This window comes from Typopeltis vanoorti, chromosome 5 (genome assembly GCF_054136105.1).
Source record: "Typopeltis vanoorti isolate ZY-2024b chromosome 5, IOZ_Tvanoo_1.0, whole genome shotgun sequence".
In the NCBI taxonomy this organism is placed as follows: Eukaryota; Metazoa; Arthropoda; class Arachnida; order Uropygi; family Thelyphonidae; genus Typopeltis; species Typopeltis vanoorti.
Genome location: NC_143553.1, coordinates 33,747,804 through 33,766,528, shown reverse-complemented (window position 1 = coordinate 33,766,528; position 18,725 = coordinate 33,747,804). Strand labels below are relative to the sequence as shown.

Below are 18,725 nucleotides of genomic sequence, written 5' to 3'. Positions count from 1 at the left end.
GTGTTTCATTTATGCAAGATTTACTTACCAATGGAAACATTTCCAAATTACCTTCAACAGCTTTTCTTTTCCAAATCTGTAGTTTTCTCTGAAACGCTTTCATTTTGTCAGTGGATGTGAGAATATTTTCTTCTTTCCCTTGCATGCTAGTGTTCAAAATATTGAGCTGCTGAAATATATCGGCCAAATACTGTAACCTGGCAATCCAAAATTCGCACCGAAGGAGGTTACAAAAATGTAATTGTTTCATCTCTTCAAAAAATGCAAGAAGTTCTTGTCGTAGCTCGTGTACACGGGTAAGTACTTTCCCCCTTGACAGCCACCTCACCTCAGTGTGTAAAAGCAGCTGTCTGTGTTGTGAATCTATCTTGATACAAAGCTTTTCGAATAAACACGATTTGACAGGTCTTGTTTTAATAAAGTTTACCATCTGAACAACTTGATCTAAAACTTCGCTTAATTTTTCTCCCAATGTTTTTGACATCAAGGCCTCCCTATGAAGAAAGCAGTGAGTTAGGATAACATTCTCATTTTGTTTTTTTACAAAAGATGTAAGGCCCTTAACACAGCCTACCATGGAAGGGGCTCCATCTGTACAAATGCCTACACACGACTTCCATGTTAACTGCCATTTATCAAGATAGCTATTCAAAATGTTAAAAACGTCCTCACCTTTTGTAGACACACTTAATTCTTTGCAAAAAAGAAACTGATTTACTATTTGATCTTCATTAATAAAACGGACGAATGCTAAGAGTTGCGCCCTGTTGGTAATGTCTGTTGACTCATCAACTTGCAATGCAAAATTTGAATACTAAAGTTTATTACTGCATTCATTTTTCTTGATATCAGAAGACATTTCTATAATACGCCTGCAAAATGTATCGTTGGACAAAGGAATCTTGCTTATTTTCATTGCTGCTTCATTTCCGAGCATTGTCATGACCATTTTTTTGCATGCAGGCAAAATAAGTGACTCACCTAAAGTATGATCTTTCATATTTTTTGCTATCAGTTCTGAGACTTGATAAGAAGCGATTTGAGCTTTATCAGAAACAGTCATTATAATTTTAAAAGAATTTGCCGCTTTTGTTTGCTGTTCAGACAATCTCGTGAACAAACTTACAGATTTATCTTGTAAATTAGAGTGTATAGTTTTAAAATGTTTACTCAATTTACTAGGAGGCAATGATTCATTTGCCATTTTACATCCACATACTAAACATAGCGGCAAGGGATGATCTTCACTTCCGGTCCAAGTGAAACCAAAGCTTAAATAACTTTCATTATATTTGCGAGTAGGTCACGATTTTGCTTTCTTACTTGCACTTAACTTTTGCTCACTTCCAGAATCTAATTCTTCAATATCACGCTTCTTTTTGAGAAATCTATCCATTTTATTTGGGTGTATTTATCTGAAAATAAGTAATATGCACATAACATCCACTTCCAACACTTTTAAAATAAGTAATATACACAACAAGAATAAATCATATTCTTGTTCTCTTTGCAAGAAAAACCGCTGTTAATTAACATAATAATGATGTGTTGACAAAAAGAGCGGTATATCCGTAATGAAAAGGTATAATAGAGTAACTATATTTATTTTTATATCTGGACACATATTTCTCTGGAATACCACAGGGTGCACCAGTGTTCCCTGGGGCACCCTTTGAGAACCACTAGACTAATAAAATGTTATGTGTGGAGTGTTGCTCTCTATGCAACTGAAACTTGGACACTGAAGAAAGAAGAAATTAATATTTTGGAACGCTTTAAGATGTGGATTTGGAGAAGGATGGAAAAAATCAAATGGACAGATAAAATAACTAATGAAGAGGTCTTAAAAAGAGTAGAAGAAGAAAGAAGTCTGTTAAAGAGGATAAAAAGAAGAAAGGGAAACTGGACCAGACGAGGATAAAAAGAAGAAAGGGAAACTGGATCAGACATATTCTGAGAGGAAATTGAATCATCAGAGATGCCATTGAAGGAAAAAGACCCAGAGGAAGAGTAAAGAAAACAATGCCAGGTGACATGCTAAATGTAGATAGGTACACAACCTTGAAAGAGAAAGCTCAGAACAGAAGAGAGTGGAAGGAAAGTTTTTGCTACTAAGAGAAGAACCTGCTCATTTGTAGAATACTTAAGAAGAAGAGATATATAGATGTAACTGTCATTTTTGTCTGTTCCTCTGCTTTATTTCAGATTCTGTAATTACAGCTATTTTTACATTTCTTTCTTTCTTCTAATGCTTAGTCCAGTCGTATGATTTTGTGGTGGATACCTTTCACATTCAAGGTAGCTATATTCCAATAGGTGTATTTCTGCTTTTTTTTTTTTTTTAATCATTTTCTTTTGGAATCCTTATTCAAAGCCGGTTCATTACCAAAAAAAGTCTGTCCATTTACTATCTCTGTGAGTCTTTTTAGTGAATTAAAATTTCAACTGAGAAGGTTGCTAGCCATCTGCAGAGTCTTTTTAGTGAATTAAAATTTCAACTGAGAAGGTTGCTAGCCATCTGCAGTCTAGCTTGGTGACAGTGTTACCATCTTGAGGCCTTCAAGCTTGCCTTAAAGTAGCAGGAGGAAAATTTAAAGAGAAAACATAGATAGATTAGAGTTAGAAATAGAATGACCCATAGCCCTTGATTACACTAATAGCATTAGGGTCATGAATTACAAGAGTTTGGCTGATGATTTATACTAAATCATATTAGGAAATATGGGGCCAGTAGTTTCATTAAATAAACAGACGTAATCAAAATGAGTAATTGTAAAACACATATAAAAAATTCACTTGTGAACAAATCCTTTTTTGTTTTTTTTTGATTCTGTACTGGTATCAAAAAATTCTGTGATTCAAAAAAAAAAAAAAAAATATTATGGAGAGCACTTGTGTGGTGAAAGAAGCAGTGATGTGTAAAGAGGACTCTGGTTTCAGATAAGTTTTTTTTTTAAATAATTAATAGTATAGAAGTATGTGGTCATGAGTAAGAGTGGCTATAAAGGTTGTGCACTTGTAGTGTTATTAGTGTGTGTGGGATATTTTGTTTAACTTTATTTACAAATTCGTTGATATTAGAGCTTAGGGTAATAACCAGCAAAGGAAAGATGGCACGGCTTTGTCCATGCATGAATTTAACTTTGACTTCAGTTGCTTGATGAAATGCGAGATGTGCTATATGTACTCGTTTGATTACATTGATAAATTGTGGATATTTAAGGCAGATGAAAGGAGGGTATATGCAAAGTGTGAGCTGAATGAGGACTTGAGTGCAAATATGATGATGACAGAAAGTGTTAGTAGCGAGAATGTCATGAGGAGAATGAGTGTCTCCTCATGACATTCTAGTCTGGGAGAGAAGCACGGTGTAAAAGAACAGCAAAAAAATATTAAGAAAGTTTTGAAAAACAGAATGAGTGATCTGAAAAACTTGACTGATGGTAAGAAAGACAGAAGTGATGAGAATGTGGTGGAAGGAATGAAACTGAGAGAATGAATGAAAGCGGAAGTGTGACGCAAAGTTCAAAACAATGAATGTGAGTGAAATTTTGATGCAAGGTTTCAAAGTATACGAAAACTCGTATACGGATGAACAAGAGTGAAAGTGTGCCACAGGGTTCGAGAGTAGTTCGAAAATTCGAAAGAATGAATGACAGTGAAAATATGACACAAGATTCGAAAGTTGAGTTGTTTAGGATGAGGTAAGAGATGAAATGGATGCAGAATGAGGTTAAAAAAATTCAGGAAATGTATGGGAGAGGGAAAAGGATGAAAACAAATAATGTTGATATTAAACAGGTAACAAAAGACCCACAAGTGGCGTTACATGGTGATTCAATTATTAAAGGTGTGCTGGAGGTGAGGATGCACAAGGTATGTTTTATTGGAGGTAGAATGAGTAGAGTGATTGAGGCACTAGATAAGAGAAGCAAGCAAAAGAGTTGGTAGTTTTAATACATACAAATGACTTGACTACCAACAAAGAACATGCCAGATTGGATATCAGGAGATTGCTTAGAATAAAAGAGAATAGTGTGATAGGAAAGGTAGTAAGTATGTTGCCTAGGTATGACAGTAAGATGAGGCAGAGAGCAAGGATTATGAATGACATTTTAGTGGAAATGTGTGAGGAGAAAGGAGTGCAGTTTGTTAATGTGTGGAATGAGTATGAAGGATGAAGTTAACTGTATAAGAGTGATGGACTGCATTTGAGTGTTTTGGTGTGAGTCACTTGGAGAGGCTGCTGCTGGAAGGTAGAGAAGGGAGTACAGAGAAAGATTCTGATCAAGTGGGAAGTGATGTGAAAGAGCAGGAGAGTAAGACAGGAGAGATTGAAGAGGTGAGCGGCATGAGTATAGAGAATGAGAGAACGGGTGTGCAAGACAGACAGGGAAACAAGGAGGCTCAGTGTGGACAGGGGAATGCAGAGTGAGGAAGGTGGATGCTCCAAGAGGATGTAAATGCATGTGTAGACAGGAAAGGAAGGGGATGACCTGGGATCAAAAGGAAACAATCTGGATTTGAAGAGGGTTACAAAATGAATAAGGACAAAGGGAAATAGCTTGAGTTGAGCATGGAGAAATCACATCAAATGAGTGGTATCAGTGGAACTAGCTATAGATCCAGGAATGAGTTACTGTGTTTGTAGAGAAATGCTAGAAGTGTAAGAAACAAGGCAGATGAAATGGTTGCATTAATGGAGTCTGTTCACCCAAAAATTGTTGGAATAAGTGAGACATGGCTGAATTAGGATGACATCCCAACAGAAATAGAGATGGAAGAGTATGATGTGTTTTGTGAGGATAGAAAGGGTAAAATGGGAGGAGGAGTGCTACTGCTGATAGAGAAAGAGTTATGTCCATACAAAGTAGAGATGCAAGAGGCAAATAGTGCTTTGAGGCAGTATGGTGAGATAGAGGTGAATAGAATGAAATACTTGGTTGGATTTTTTTATAGACCTGGTAAAGTGGATGGTAGTGACTATGAAATGTATAATCAAATTATTCAAGTAAATAAGAACGTGGTAATCATTATGGGTGATTTTAATTATTGCAATATAGACTGGGATGATGAAACAGCAACTGGAAGTAAAGAAAATGAGTTTCTTGAGTTTTTGAGGAACAACTACCTCAGACAATAACAGGGGGCACACAAGAACTGAGGATCTTGGATTCAGTCATCTCATCAGAGGATGTTATTATAAATGAGGTGTCCAATCACCCTCCAATTGGTGAGAGTGAACATGAAGTGATTACCTGGGTAGTTGCCAGCAGTGTGAGGACCTCTGTGAGAAAAGGATATATGTGGAACTACAAGGGTGGTGATTATGAAGAGCTCAGGAGACAGCTTGCAAGTGTAGCATGGAATGAGGAGTTAGCTGGAAAAGAGATCAATGCAGCTTGGGTGATATTCAAGAACTATCTGGTAGAATCAATGTCTAAATGTATTCCAAGGGTCAGAAAGTTAAATAAGCTAGGTGTGAAATGAATGAATTAAGAGATTAAGCATGAGATACAGAGAAAAAGGGCATTATGGAGGCAGCATAAGAGAAGTGGTAATAACCAATTCCATGAGGATTACAAAGACCAGGCAAGGCATGTGACTTGGTTGGTAAGTGAGCAAGAAGTGTATGGGGAGTTGAGAAAACTTGATGTTAATAAGGCTGTGGGACTTGATAATATATCACCACGTGTTCTGAAGGAACGTGCCAGGGAGCTGACATCTGCCTTGACATATTTTTTTAACATGAGTCTTGCACTGGGTCAAGTTCCTAAGTAGTGGAAGGAAGGCAAGATTGTGTCACTTCATAAGGGAAGTGATAGAACTCAAGTTCATACGCCAATCATAATCATAATCATAAGCCTATCTGTGTGTCAGTTGTTGTGGTTAAGTTGTTGAAGCTTGTGAGAACTAGGATCCAGAATTGGGTTGACAACAATGGTATTATCTTTGATGGACAGCATGGATTTACTAAAAGGAAGTTCATGTTTTAGTAATCTACTTACTTATTACAATAAGGTGACGGCTTCCTTGGACAGAGGAGAGGGATACACAGTAATATACTTAGATTTTGCAAAGGCTTTTGATAGATTACCACATGATAAGTTGATAGTCAAGCGCAGATGGGGTTGGATATCAGATTAGTGCATTGGATCAAAGACTGGCAATCTGATAGGTATCAGCAAGTTGTGTATGGGGAAGCAATATCCTAGAAAAGGAAAGTCACTAGTGGTGTACCTCAGGATCTGTTTTAGGACCACTGCTGTTTAACTTGTATGTTAATGATATTGGTGAAAATTTGGATGGAGATATTCAGTTGTTTGCAGATGATGCAAATTTGGGATGAACTATGACGAGTAGAGAAGATGTTGTAATCTTACAAGCAAATTTGAATAGATTGAGTGAATGGGTATGGGAATAGGGATACCAGTTCAATGTTGCAGAATGTAAGGTTTTAAAATTTGGAAAACAAAGATGGGATGTAGAATTTACACTTGGTGGGGATATATTTTTGGAGATGGAGGAAATAAGAGATATTAGGACAATAGTGGATAAGGATCTAAAATTTAGAGGACACATTGCGAAAATTGTGAGGACAACACAAAAAATTCTAAGATGTTGCGAAAGACACTAAAGTGTAGGTGCACAATAGTCCATGTGTGGCTCTGATTAGGCCACACATGGACTATTGTGCAGCAATTTGGTCACCTGTTTTCAAAAGGATGAATAGATCTTGGAAAGGGTCCAAAGGCAACTGACTAAAGTAGTTTCTGACATCTGGAATGTCGAATATGATGAAAGATTGAGATGATGCAATGCAGTCGAGTGGATAGGAGGAAGAGAGAAGATATGATAGAGACCTACATGTTAGTAAGGGGTTGTTATAGGGTCAATGTTGGAGAGGTTCTACAGAAAACAGTGGGAGATCAGGGGAGAACCAGAGGTCACCCCTGGAAACTGTATAAAGAGAGTGTGAGCAGAGGAGTGAGAACAGGTTTTTTGCATGCAGAGTTCTGAATGATTGGAATGCCTTGTGGTGTCTGCAGAGAATTTGAGTGTGTTTAAGATGCGGTATGATGAGCTGTGTATGATAAAAGGACCTTCTAGATGAGCCTTTGACTCCAATGGGGTCTTGGGGTAATAATAATAATAATTTGAGCTTTCATCCTATGTTCATAATACCTGATCTCAATACTCATTCATTATTACATCTTTATATCACCACATTTGGTCATCATATTTCTGTAGCACTGATAAGACCTTCCATATCAGAAGAACATGCTTATATTACTGGACAAGGAACAACAAACTGGGATAAGTAATATGTTAATAAACTGTGTCATTTATGATATTTATTTTTTTCTATCCTGTCAAACATCATCACCTCCACTTTCCTTATCACAAGGCAACTAAGAAAACTCCAGGAATCCCATTTATACAATGAAAAATCTGGATTGAAAATTGCAGCAGCATACACACACTTAAAATAGTCACATATAATATCAAAATATAAAGCCCAGAAGGCTTCAGTTTGACAAGATTAATAATATATATAAGGAGAATATTATCTTACATCATTTTAAAACCAAATAAAATAATAAATGAATATAAGTTTTGAATTTTACCTGAGTATGAGAATGCATAGGAGTTGTTGCCTTATACCAAATATACAGCCCAGAAGAGTTTGGTTCTATATTTTGTATTAGAATTATGCACCTATTAGAGTTTACTTATGAAGAATACAACTCTCTGAGAGAGAGAACTGTGGTACTGAATAGAGGATTTCTGCCTGATCTCTGATGGGAACCAACAGTCTGAAATAGCAACTAGGCCAGTGAAACCTAATAATGCACTAATACAAGACAAATATTGAGGCTCCTGGACAGAATCTATGTCTTTTAAGTAGTGGAAGCCAAAACAACTCTTATACTAAAAGTTTATTCTCTCTCTCTCTCTCTGTAAAATCTGACACTTTTGTTTCATTTATTTGATTTTAAAATGATGCAGGATGTTTAATATCCTCATTATATATTATTCATATATATTTACTTACTATATTATTCCATATTGCTCCAACTTTGCTTTGCTGATCTTGTGTTAATCTGATGTAGCTACTAGTTACCATAGTACTACCCAAAAAATCCCAGTATGGCACACTCACCCCAGAACCTAATAGGGAAATCCTTATTAATCAATGCATGCTGTTTCTATATTAAACCACATATACTAGAAACTATTGCTTAAATTTGAATCTTGAACATTTCAATACACTGAAAGAATTAAAACTTAATACTTACAGACAACCACTATTTGGTTCTTTTGACCCCAATACCAACTTTTAGAAAGAGAATGTCAGTAACCAAGTGAGTTATGTATAAACATTCACCCACCCACACACACACACACACACACTGCAACTTTATGTATAACTTCAATATAAATACTAGACATAAATCTTCAATTTTCATGTGTAATTAAAAAAAATTAAATGTAAATGCAATTTCAGTGAAATATTGGCCAAACTTCATAGCTGGGTAGACAAGTGGATAGCATCCCCACTTTGCAACCACCAACAGATGATGTAAGGTCAAATTCCACTGTGGCACAGATGTATGAAAATGTTCACAAAAATTTTTGTATGCCTCTACATAAAAACATTTATGTGTGGCATAAATGTTTTTACAAACATTAACCACGGTGACACTATGAGGCCAGCACATTATATCTTTTAATTACATGTTCCTATGGCCAGACAGCCTGTTTTATGGGATAAAAAACCCATAGCTTATTAATGTTCAGCTGAAAAGTCACTACCAGAAGTGAGCCCACCATCATGCTAATTAAAAGGCATGAGTTGTCTTGAAAATACCATGTTGTGTCATTTAAAAAGACAATGAAAACCTTCTATTTTATGTAACCTTTAGTCCAGGGGTTGGATTATCAAAAAAATGTAATAAATAGTAATTTTGATCTTTCAAAATTACTTTTTATTCTAGATAAGAGAAGATATTAAAAGATATAGGAAGATATTCCAATATTGTCCCATAAAAAAATTAAATAAATAAATAAAATAAGCGTCTAATCTCCACTACCTCTACTCTTATTCATCATCAATATGGATTACATTAAAAAAGAAAGTGAAAGTAGACCTAATATTAGAATTGGAGATATATCAAACTTTATCTATATGGTTCATACAGATGATATACTCCTAAACAAATTCTAGGATTCTGTAAACAAATTGAATAGTAATAAATTTGGCATAAAATTTGCAATAAGAAGAACAAAAGTACGAAAGTAGCCAGAAAAAGGGAAACTTTAACTGATTTCTTAATAGAAAACCTATAAAACAACATATTTCAGATATTTAAGCATAATTTTTGGTGAAGATGACAAATTAAATATGGAAATATACCAGAGAATAAGTAACAGTAGTGTTGTAAGAAGCCAGCTGAATAAATTTATATGGAATAAAAAAGAAAACCAAAACACTAAACTAGCAATACATAAAAGAATGTTCAAAACAATTTTAATTTATGGATATGAATTTGGGTTAGAAATAACAGTTAATCATAGACTAGAGACCGTTAATATAAAAGCTGCAAGAAAAATTAAGGGACTAGATGGCATCAGTGGCAGCAACATCAAAAATAAAGATATTAAGAAGGAATTTGACATTAATATTCAAAAAGATAAGTGGAGTTAATATCGGCTGACATGGTCACTTAAACAGAATGGAAAAGGAAAGATTAGCAAAACAAGTGTTTCATATCAAGACTGCAAGAAAAAGATCCACCTAGGTAAGATCTAGATAAGATCTGTCAGATCTTATCATGATCTGACAATCAGATCATGATAAGCTGACAACACTGGAGTGCTGAGAAGTGATGAATTTGGAAGAAAACTGTTCATGGGAGATTAGTAATAATGAAAACTTAATCATGTGGTACTGCCATAGTATCATGCACAGTATCTAAAGAGAAATTATAATGATACTAAGTTAAAGGCAACATTCATAATTGTGTTTCATGGCTCAGAAAGAGGAACATTTTTGTTACATTTGTTAAATGTGAATGTGCAGTAGACACACCAATAATATATGGTATCATCAAAACAATAACAAACCTGCAACCACTCGGTCTGACAAAATACTCTTCATATAACTTAATCGCTGGTCTGGTTGGCCAAGTGGTTAGCGTATCAGCTCTCTAGCTAAAAGGCTGTGGGTTCTAATCCTGCCGTGAGCATGGATGTTTGTGATTGTCTCTGAAAATGCTAGTGGTGCTGGTGGGTGGTAGATGGCATTGGTGTAGTTGCAGTTCGTTGTAGTTGGTGGACTGAGTGGTGGAGCCAGAGAGTTGCAGAGTAGGTGCCCTCCCTTGATGAGTCTTTGGACTCTCTAGAATTATCACGTAATAATAATAATATTCTTCTAAGCTTACAGTAGCTCTATAAAGTTTCTTCACTGCAAGTACCATTTTCTTCTATTCTTTCCTATCCTGAACTCTTACTCCTGTCCAGGATTCCCATCTCAGCCAAGTCTTTGGGTATCAATCTCCATCTCTGCCAAGGTGTTATTTCTTACCAGCCTAAAGACTTTTCTAATGATTTTATTTTTAAAGACACGAAATTTTTACCTCTTTCTGTTATGCTTCATATAAAACAATATACTTCGTATAAAGCAAAACGTCTAATGATTTAGAGGTCTAAAGAGTCAGGAGCAATGAGGAGTGTGATACATAAGATTCAATATGTGCAAAGTGTTAAAGTGCTTTCCCAGAGGAGTAATAGTGTGCAAATAAAGTGAGGTGAAAACATGGATGGGATGATAGATGAATGGTACAAATGATATGTGAAGCAGCATGAACGGGGTAGTATGATATAAGACTGATGTAAGGGATTGCACAACAGAAAAGTGAATGATAGAAAACAGTAATTGTGCCACCTATGATACTGCAGAATTGAAGAGGCGCATTCAAAACAAATGCGATGACAGTCAGTATACATGGGAAAAGAGGTCTACAATATATGAATGCTTGGTGTACATTTAATGACAAAAGAGCCCCAAGCAATAGATGGGTAGCACATGCATTTTAGCATTTCAGACATGGAAGGACATGTGCATTTGGGGAGGTGGTTGTTTTCTGGGTAAGTCATCATGTTAAGTCAGAAAAACAAGAGTTGCCAGAGTGGAAGGTAGTAAGGATGGTCTCATATGAGGGGACAGCTGCTTGGATGATGAGAGTATACAGTATACTGCAGAGCAAAGTGGAGTCTGGTGACTCATAATAGTTATGGAAATACTAACCACATACTGGTTTTTCTATATGCACACCAGGAGTATTTGGAATATGAAATGAGTTTGTGGCGCCAATTAAATTGACTCAGTTGGTCTGAAGATGGCAGGTGTAAGCAAAATTTGGTTGACAAAGAGAAAGAAAGAAACCGAATGGTATAGCATATTCAGCAGGATAGGAAGGATAAACAGGGTTCATTACTTATGGTAAGTAATGAGTTGTGCCTGCTCACAGTAAAAAATCAGAAGGGAAATGGCAATGAGAGGGAAGATATTGGCAGGACAAGATATTCAGTGGAATATTGCTATAAGTCAGGGAATATGGAAGATGATGAACAGAAAATGTTTGCAAGTTAGTCTGACAGGTTCAAAACAAGTTCTCATGATGGAGATTTTAAACTATAGCGATATAAACTGTAAGAGGGAATGGCATACAGTAATAAGGGAAATGAATTTCTGGATTTGTTGAGGTACAGATGTCTGAAGCAGCATACAGTGAAGACAACACGTGGATCAAGATGCTGAAAGTTTTTTCACTCGGTAATACTATAAATTAAAGATGCCAAGAAATTATATTCTTGGTTTCATCCTTTATCCAAGTGTACGCAAACTTTGCATACGCTTGGATAAAGGATGAAACCAAGAATATAATTCCTGGCATCTTTCATTTACATGGATCAAGAGTTTTGGATTTGGTCATAGCATCAGAGGATCTGAGTGTATCAAAGAGGAAGGAAATTATGTTGAATTATAAAGCAAATGATTATGAAAGACTCAGAAACCAGCTTGGGACAGTACAGTGGATAGAAGAATTTCAAGAAGTCAGTAGTGTATGGGAGCTAGAAGCTGGGTAAGAAATATTTGTCAGCAAAAATGACAAATTGCATACCTCAAGCAAAAAAAAAAAAAAAAAAGAACTGAAGTAAAACAAATCGCTATGGAATTCAAATAAGAATTGCAGATGAAAAGAGGTTATGGAAAGCATAGAGAAATAGTGTATAACTGATGTACGAGGAATATAACCCTCAAGCTAGGAAGGAAACTAGTATAATAAGGAGAGAAAAATTAGAATATGATGAGACTAGCACTGTAATCCAAGGAGAATGAAGGATTTGTTTTTCTCTGTGGTCAGTAGGAGAAGAAATTATTGGAAACAAATGACTGTGCTAAATGGAGATGGTAATCACGTGACCAATTCTGTAGTTGGGTGTTTATTGATGAGTTCATCAGGGTGGTTCATCTTGGTAGTATATTTTATTCCTAAAGGGATAGAGAGAGAGTTGAAGGAGTAGAAGTAAATAAAGATGTATTTTGGATATTGAGAACTCTAATCATTAAGAGGGGTTCTGGGAAATGTGGACAAATTGACAGAGATGTTGGTGTAATTCAACTAAATTCAAAGATTTCAACAGAATCAACAGATGGGAGGTTGTATATTCTCATGACGGGGGAATATTATTATTATATCACACCTCCAGGGAGGCCATCTACTCTACAACTCTACATCTCACTACTCCACCAACCTTCATCTAATGCCAACTACCACCACTAGTACTTTCACAGACAGTCACAAACATCCATGCCCATGGCATGGATGTTTGTGAATATACTTGGAGAAGTGGAAAAAGCAAGGTATCTTGGAATAATGTGTGATTGAAATTAAGAGTTCAGAGGACATATTATTATTTAATGACACCTCCAAGGAGCCAAAGATTCATCAAGGGAGGGCGCCTACTCTCTACAACTCTCCGGCTCCACCACTTAATCCACCAACTACAGCAAAACAGCTACTACCATCATCATCTACACCAACGCCATCTACTGCCCTTCACCACCAACACTTTTTGTCTGTAAATTGCATAAACTCTGAAGGCCAATTGTCTATATCGATATTGCAAAAGTTGTGAACACAACTCAAGGAGTGCTACATACTGATGATGATCAGCAGTGATACACATAGACCAGTTGTGAAGACACATCTCATGCAAACATTGGTTTGCACACACACCTTGATAAAACATTAAAACAAGAATATAATTTCTTTAATTTATAATTTACTTTATAACCTAGCAATAAAGCTTTCAACAACTATCTCTGATCCAGAGTATTTAATAATATGAGGATCAGGGCCGGCCCTAGGAATTTTGCTGACACTTTCCCCCTATTTTGCCACCCTCATTGTTACTAATATCTACATTACTGGGATTGCAATTAGAAGTACTTGCCATGAACTCAGAATTTTTGGTTTCGGCCTTTTTTGCTTATTTTCTCTTGTACTACAATAGCTTTCAGTTTTTAGATATTTATGCAAAGCCCCACTTTGTTTCTGAATATCACGTTCTTTTTCCGATTTTCGTTTGCGATATTCTGTGCTTGATAATTTTTTTTTCTTTTATCAGACATATTGGACTGTTAAAATTATTTTAAAAGTCAAATCCTAATAACTGTATCAAAAAAGTATTATTAACAATCACTACACACCTGTATTTATGTATTTTGATTATTTCTTTAATTGGTTTACTCTTAACCAATTATCTCATAATGAGCGTTTGGTCTCACTGATTAAATAAGATTTAACCTCAGGTCAAGATCAACTCATGGCCAACGATGGAATCAGAAATAAATGCAAGATAGAAGGTGTTCTGCTGTTGTCATCTGAAATTAACACTGACAGTGTGGTATTAAATGCAACATAATACTATATTATTTTAAATGATTATGATTTTTTTTAAAAAGTAAAGTACAATGAAGTTTTATTATGTAAAAATTTAACTCACAACATCCTGAAGTCTGGTTTCAATAGAGAAGGAATAAATTACTTTTTTCTGATTATTTTTTTGTATGGTTTAGGTCAATTTTGCTGTCCCTTGCAAATGCGTGTGTTGGCACATCAGCAGAGCCAGCCCTGATGGGGATACACCATTTTTCTACTTATAAGAAATATATGATTTTTGCATTGATTTAACACTGATTTCTTTCTGAGTCTGGCTCCCACTAATGAGACCTCAATAAAGGTCAAAACTGATCTGGGAAGTGATGATTCCCAATCAAAAAATGAAGTGTGCTTTGAATTATGGGATACTGAGACAACTGATATGAAGTCAACAGCCTTGACAGTAGATTAGTTATAAAGATACTTCACATGCAAACCATATTATAATGATTCACTCCCCTCATTTTTCTCAAAAAAAGGGGAGTGAATCCAAGGCATAAATGGCAGAACCACGTAAAAAATGAAGAATGGAAGGAAAAACCTGATGTTGTTAGCATTCAAGAAGTGCAAGCAAAGCTAATTTAGGTATGGTAACAGAAAAAGGATATGAGGTGAAACATTAGCAAAAGACGTGCTGAACACCAGAATAACAATGAAAAAGACCCAAGAAAGTCTAAGATCTAGGTGGCTTGATGAAATTAACAATACACAGAAGACAGAAATGCAAGATCTCACAAATGACAGATTCATCTGAAAAGATATTGTTGACAGGATGCTAATAACAATGTAAGCTTTATTATGTAGTATTATGTATTACTATTACATTGGGAGGTTTGGATATGGATACCATCAGAAGTATCCATAACCAAAGTGCTCTGCCTTTAATCGAGGAAAGTAACATGTTGTTCTGGAAAGTTGCTAAGCATATTAACTTATTTGGTCAAGAAAATTTGGTGATTATAACAAACTTAGGAGGCAGCTTGGAAAAAAGCCAAGGCATAAGAGACGACAAAGAAAGAATGTCAGCAATGCATAGAAAGTGATTAAGTGACCAAGGATTGTTTGAAGAAAGTAGTATCCGACTGCATACCCAGGGTTATGAGGATAAACCAAGTAGGAGTTAAATGAATGAGTACAAGATAAAGCAGGAACTGGACACTATGGAGGGAATATAAAGCAATACAAACTCTGCACTTAACTGTACTCATCAGCATGCTCATGAGCAATAGAAAGTACATGAAAGAAGGGCGACTAATATAGTGAGAGGGGAAAATCAGAATATGAGAGAAAATTAGCTAAGTGAACCAAAGGACCTCCTAAGTTTCCTCCCCCCCATTATGTAGCAAATAAGAGGAAGAATGGTTACAGAAGAATAACTTTAACTGATGTTGTCCAGAATCTCCATTTAAATGTATCATCCAGATGCTTGAAAGTGACATGGAAATCATATTTAGAGAGAACTATAGCTATGTTTTCTGATGAAAGAAAGAATGGCAATCAGACCTGATAGCCTGACTTCTCCAAATTAACTTTATGATTAAATAGCCCACAGAGGTTACCATGTAAAGACATTGGTTCTGTTTCAGTAGCAATTTGAATTGTTTTTCCACAATTATTTAGTTCTGTACTATGTGCTTGTTACGTTTATAATTGTGCTCCAAAGATGCTGGGTAGAAAATCAGAGAAATATCTCAAGAGATAAATCAAGAGGTTAGGGTATTGCACAAGTTCAGTAAAGATAAAATTCAGGATTGAGTAGAAATAAGATATACTCTATGATGGGCAGCACAGCTCTGTAGAAAGCAGGTCTTGCCTTTATAATTTACTTACATTTTATAAAAGTGACAGCAAAATTGTATATGAAAAATGGCTAAACTATGATACTGCTGGATTTTGCGAAGCCAATTGACAGAATCCATGCAGAAAACTACTGCATAAGTTGAAGAAATGAAATAGATATGAAGCTGGTGCCACAGATTGGGAAGAGGGGAGCCTGACAGACAAATGAGAATAGACTGAAGGTGTGTTGGTTGCAAAGTCTAGTTGACAAGTGGAAAAAGATGGGGCACAATAGAAACTCAGAAGTTACTAAACAGATTCTATAATACCGACACAAAAGAATTTTTTAATATGTGACGAGCAGAGAATGAATTAGATGGTCACCCATGGAAGTTGCAAACTTCCATGTTCAGACTAGATTGTGCAGACTAGATTTTTTTGGTGAATGACTGGAACGGATGGCCAGAGGTAATTGTGAATAGTCTGACAAGGAATGAGTTCAAGGAGAGGTATTATGGGTATTGTGTGAATAATGGTGAGTGCAGGTCTCCAATGATGAGTCCTCTGACTCCATGGATATAATAATGTAATAAAATCATAGGTGTCCTGGCCATCCTTTAGGAGTATATATATCAAGAACTGATGATTATTATAACTTAGAATCTCAATGGTGTTTCGGCACTGACTGTGGAAGGCCACTCCCAGAGCACAGAATTCCACATAATATAAATTGACCACATGTGACGACTGATTTCACAAATGTGATTTTTTCTGTTAACTGCATATTTTGCCATCTTACAGGATGAAAAACTCACATTTCTTGGGGGGGGAAGGGAATGATATCTCCAGATAAAGACTAGCATTCATGAACTGCCAGGTATTCCAATATAATTTTCCATCATCTTTACGACTCCAACTATTTAAGAGAAAGCATGTTTTTAAATTATCAAGAATTATTATTCATTTGTGAGGGTTACTATTCTCTCTGTCTTGTAGAATGTCTAATTACTGACCTCCTCATAAAAAAAATGCAGGATTGTCTTTCTCACACTTGTGACAATTCTTATTTTATTTCACCTTTGTTTATTTTTATTAGCATTCAACCATTCTTTTCAAACTCACTTTAAATATGCTATTATTTAGTTTCCAGATATAAGCAAGAATAGAGGCTTAACTGTAATTACTATTGTTACCATTCTATTGAAATACAATCAAGAAAGAAACAAGTTCTTGCAAAATATTTCTACAGAGTCCAAGCATTCATCATGGAAAGTCCATTCTGCCCACAACATATTATTCATAAATTAAAAATGCCAAGAAATTATATTCTGGTTTAATCCTTTATCCAAGTTTAAGTAAACAAAGTTTGCACCTGAAGTATTTTCAGGACTGCGAAACTTGTATATATAGAAGCTAATGACTTCACATCACTTGCCTTAGTATCCCATAATGCAAAGCACATATCTTTACAGACATGTATAATGCACTGCATTATGGGAAGGATCAGACCAGTTTCAACCTGGTCTGGATCACTATCCAGATATGATTGCTAGTGTGTCCCTTCTACTTGCACTACCATTTGAAAAATCTTTCTTATGACCACACAAATACCTCTCAAAAGCTTAAACGTCTTAATCTTATCACCCTTTGTCTTCTTTTTATCAAACTCTACATATTTCATGTCTTCAATGTATCCAAATAACATTACATGGTCCTGATTTTTGTGTTTTTTCTTTTCCTCACATTGTCTCCAAAATTTCATCCCTTACAAATCTGCCAGATCATTTAAAATGCTATATGATCAGGGCCTTATTCGATAGAACCGCTCAAGCTTCATATTTGCTCATTACTTCCCTTATTATTGAAGTATTCTAATTATATAAATTTTTGACAGCTTCTCAAAGAATATCTAAGCATTCCTTCAAGCCTTCACTAAGAAATCCGTTTGTTACTATCTCATTTCAGCAGTGCACTGTTGAGATTTTTTGGAATCTCCAAGAAACCTATTCACTTCGATATCGATTGGTTGCATCTATGTTAGAAGTATATAATACTCAATATATGTAGATTCAATCAGTTCTAATAGAGTTACGTGTATCATTATATTTATTGAAAGATTTAATAATGCAATTTCGATTTGAAAATTAATCTGGATCTAGAAAGTAGCCATCCAAGTACAACCAAGAATTAACACATACTTTTCTCTTCAAATAAAATTAACAAGAGCTACCTTGATAAGGTTTAATTAAGGAATGTTCTCGTTTAAGATAATCTTTCGTATTCCACTGAGCAGTTAATGAAAAATAAACACCGAAGCATGTTAAAATGTAACACTTCGTCCAATACTTTATTGTACCACACATTATAAATAATATAAATAACAAGTAAAATAGAATAGCTTGCTCGTATCAATAAATAAATACACAAATCACTTTAAGAAACTGTGAAACAGTCAAATCAGCGCCTCCATGCGTATACACGAAGCGACAACAAATATTTCCGTTCACAATTCGTGATCTTTTTCTATTTCCTACTATGGATTTTAGGCCAAGTTAGCCTGTTCCGGCCTCATGCCATCGCTTTCTTGAGCTTCTAATTCTTGTTTTCCCTTTTATTTTATATCTGTGTATTATTTTAGGCATTATGCTATTGTTCGTTCGATTAGATGTCATAATTTGTTTATTGTTTTTGTTTTGGTTATTACTGTTTTGTTTTTGTTTATATATTATTTATTTATATAGTGGTTAAGTGGTTTCATATTCAAGAAATGTAAAATTTCTTTATTAGCTTTTATGTGCCCACATGGCATATACAGCTGTTTTTTTTTTTTTTTTTTTTCTGAGAAATTCCATTTCTACTGTTTGAATCAGTAGAAATGGAATTTCATTCGTCTTTTTTTATGGTCCATATTTCACTTCCATATAATAAAGTTAG

The 18,725-nt window shown here is 35.3% G+C and overlaps 1 protein-coding gene across 1 annotated transcript in view; it reads right to left on the bottom strand.

Annotated features, from left to right (window-relative positions):
• Positions 1-18,236, bottom strand: part of LOC150106302 (vesicular integral-membrane protein VIP36-like) — a 130,965-nt gene extending 112,729 nt beyond the window's left edge. Inside the window, exons 1-2 of the mRNA XM_090392336.1 lie at positions 18,022-18,236; positions 8,057-8,172 (exon numbers count right to left, since the gene is read on the bottom strand). Coding sequence (XP_090248462.1) covers positions 8,057-8,172; positions 18,022-18,154 — 249 coding nt within the window. The 5' untranslated portion in view covers positions 18,155-18,236. The remainder of the gene's footprint in view (positions 1-8,056; positions 8,173-18,021) is intronic.
• Between the last annotated feature and the right edge of the window lie 489 nt (positions 18,237-18,725).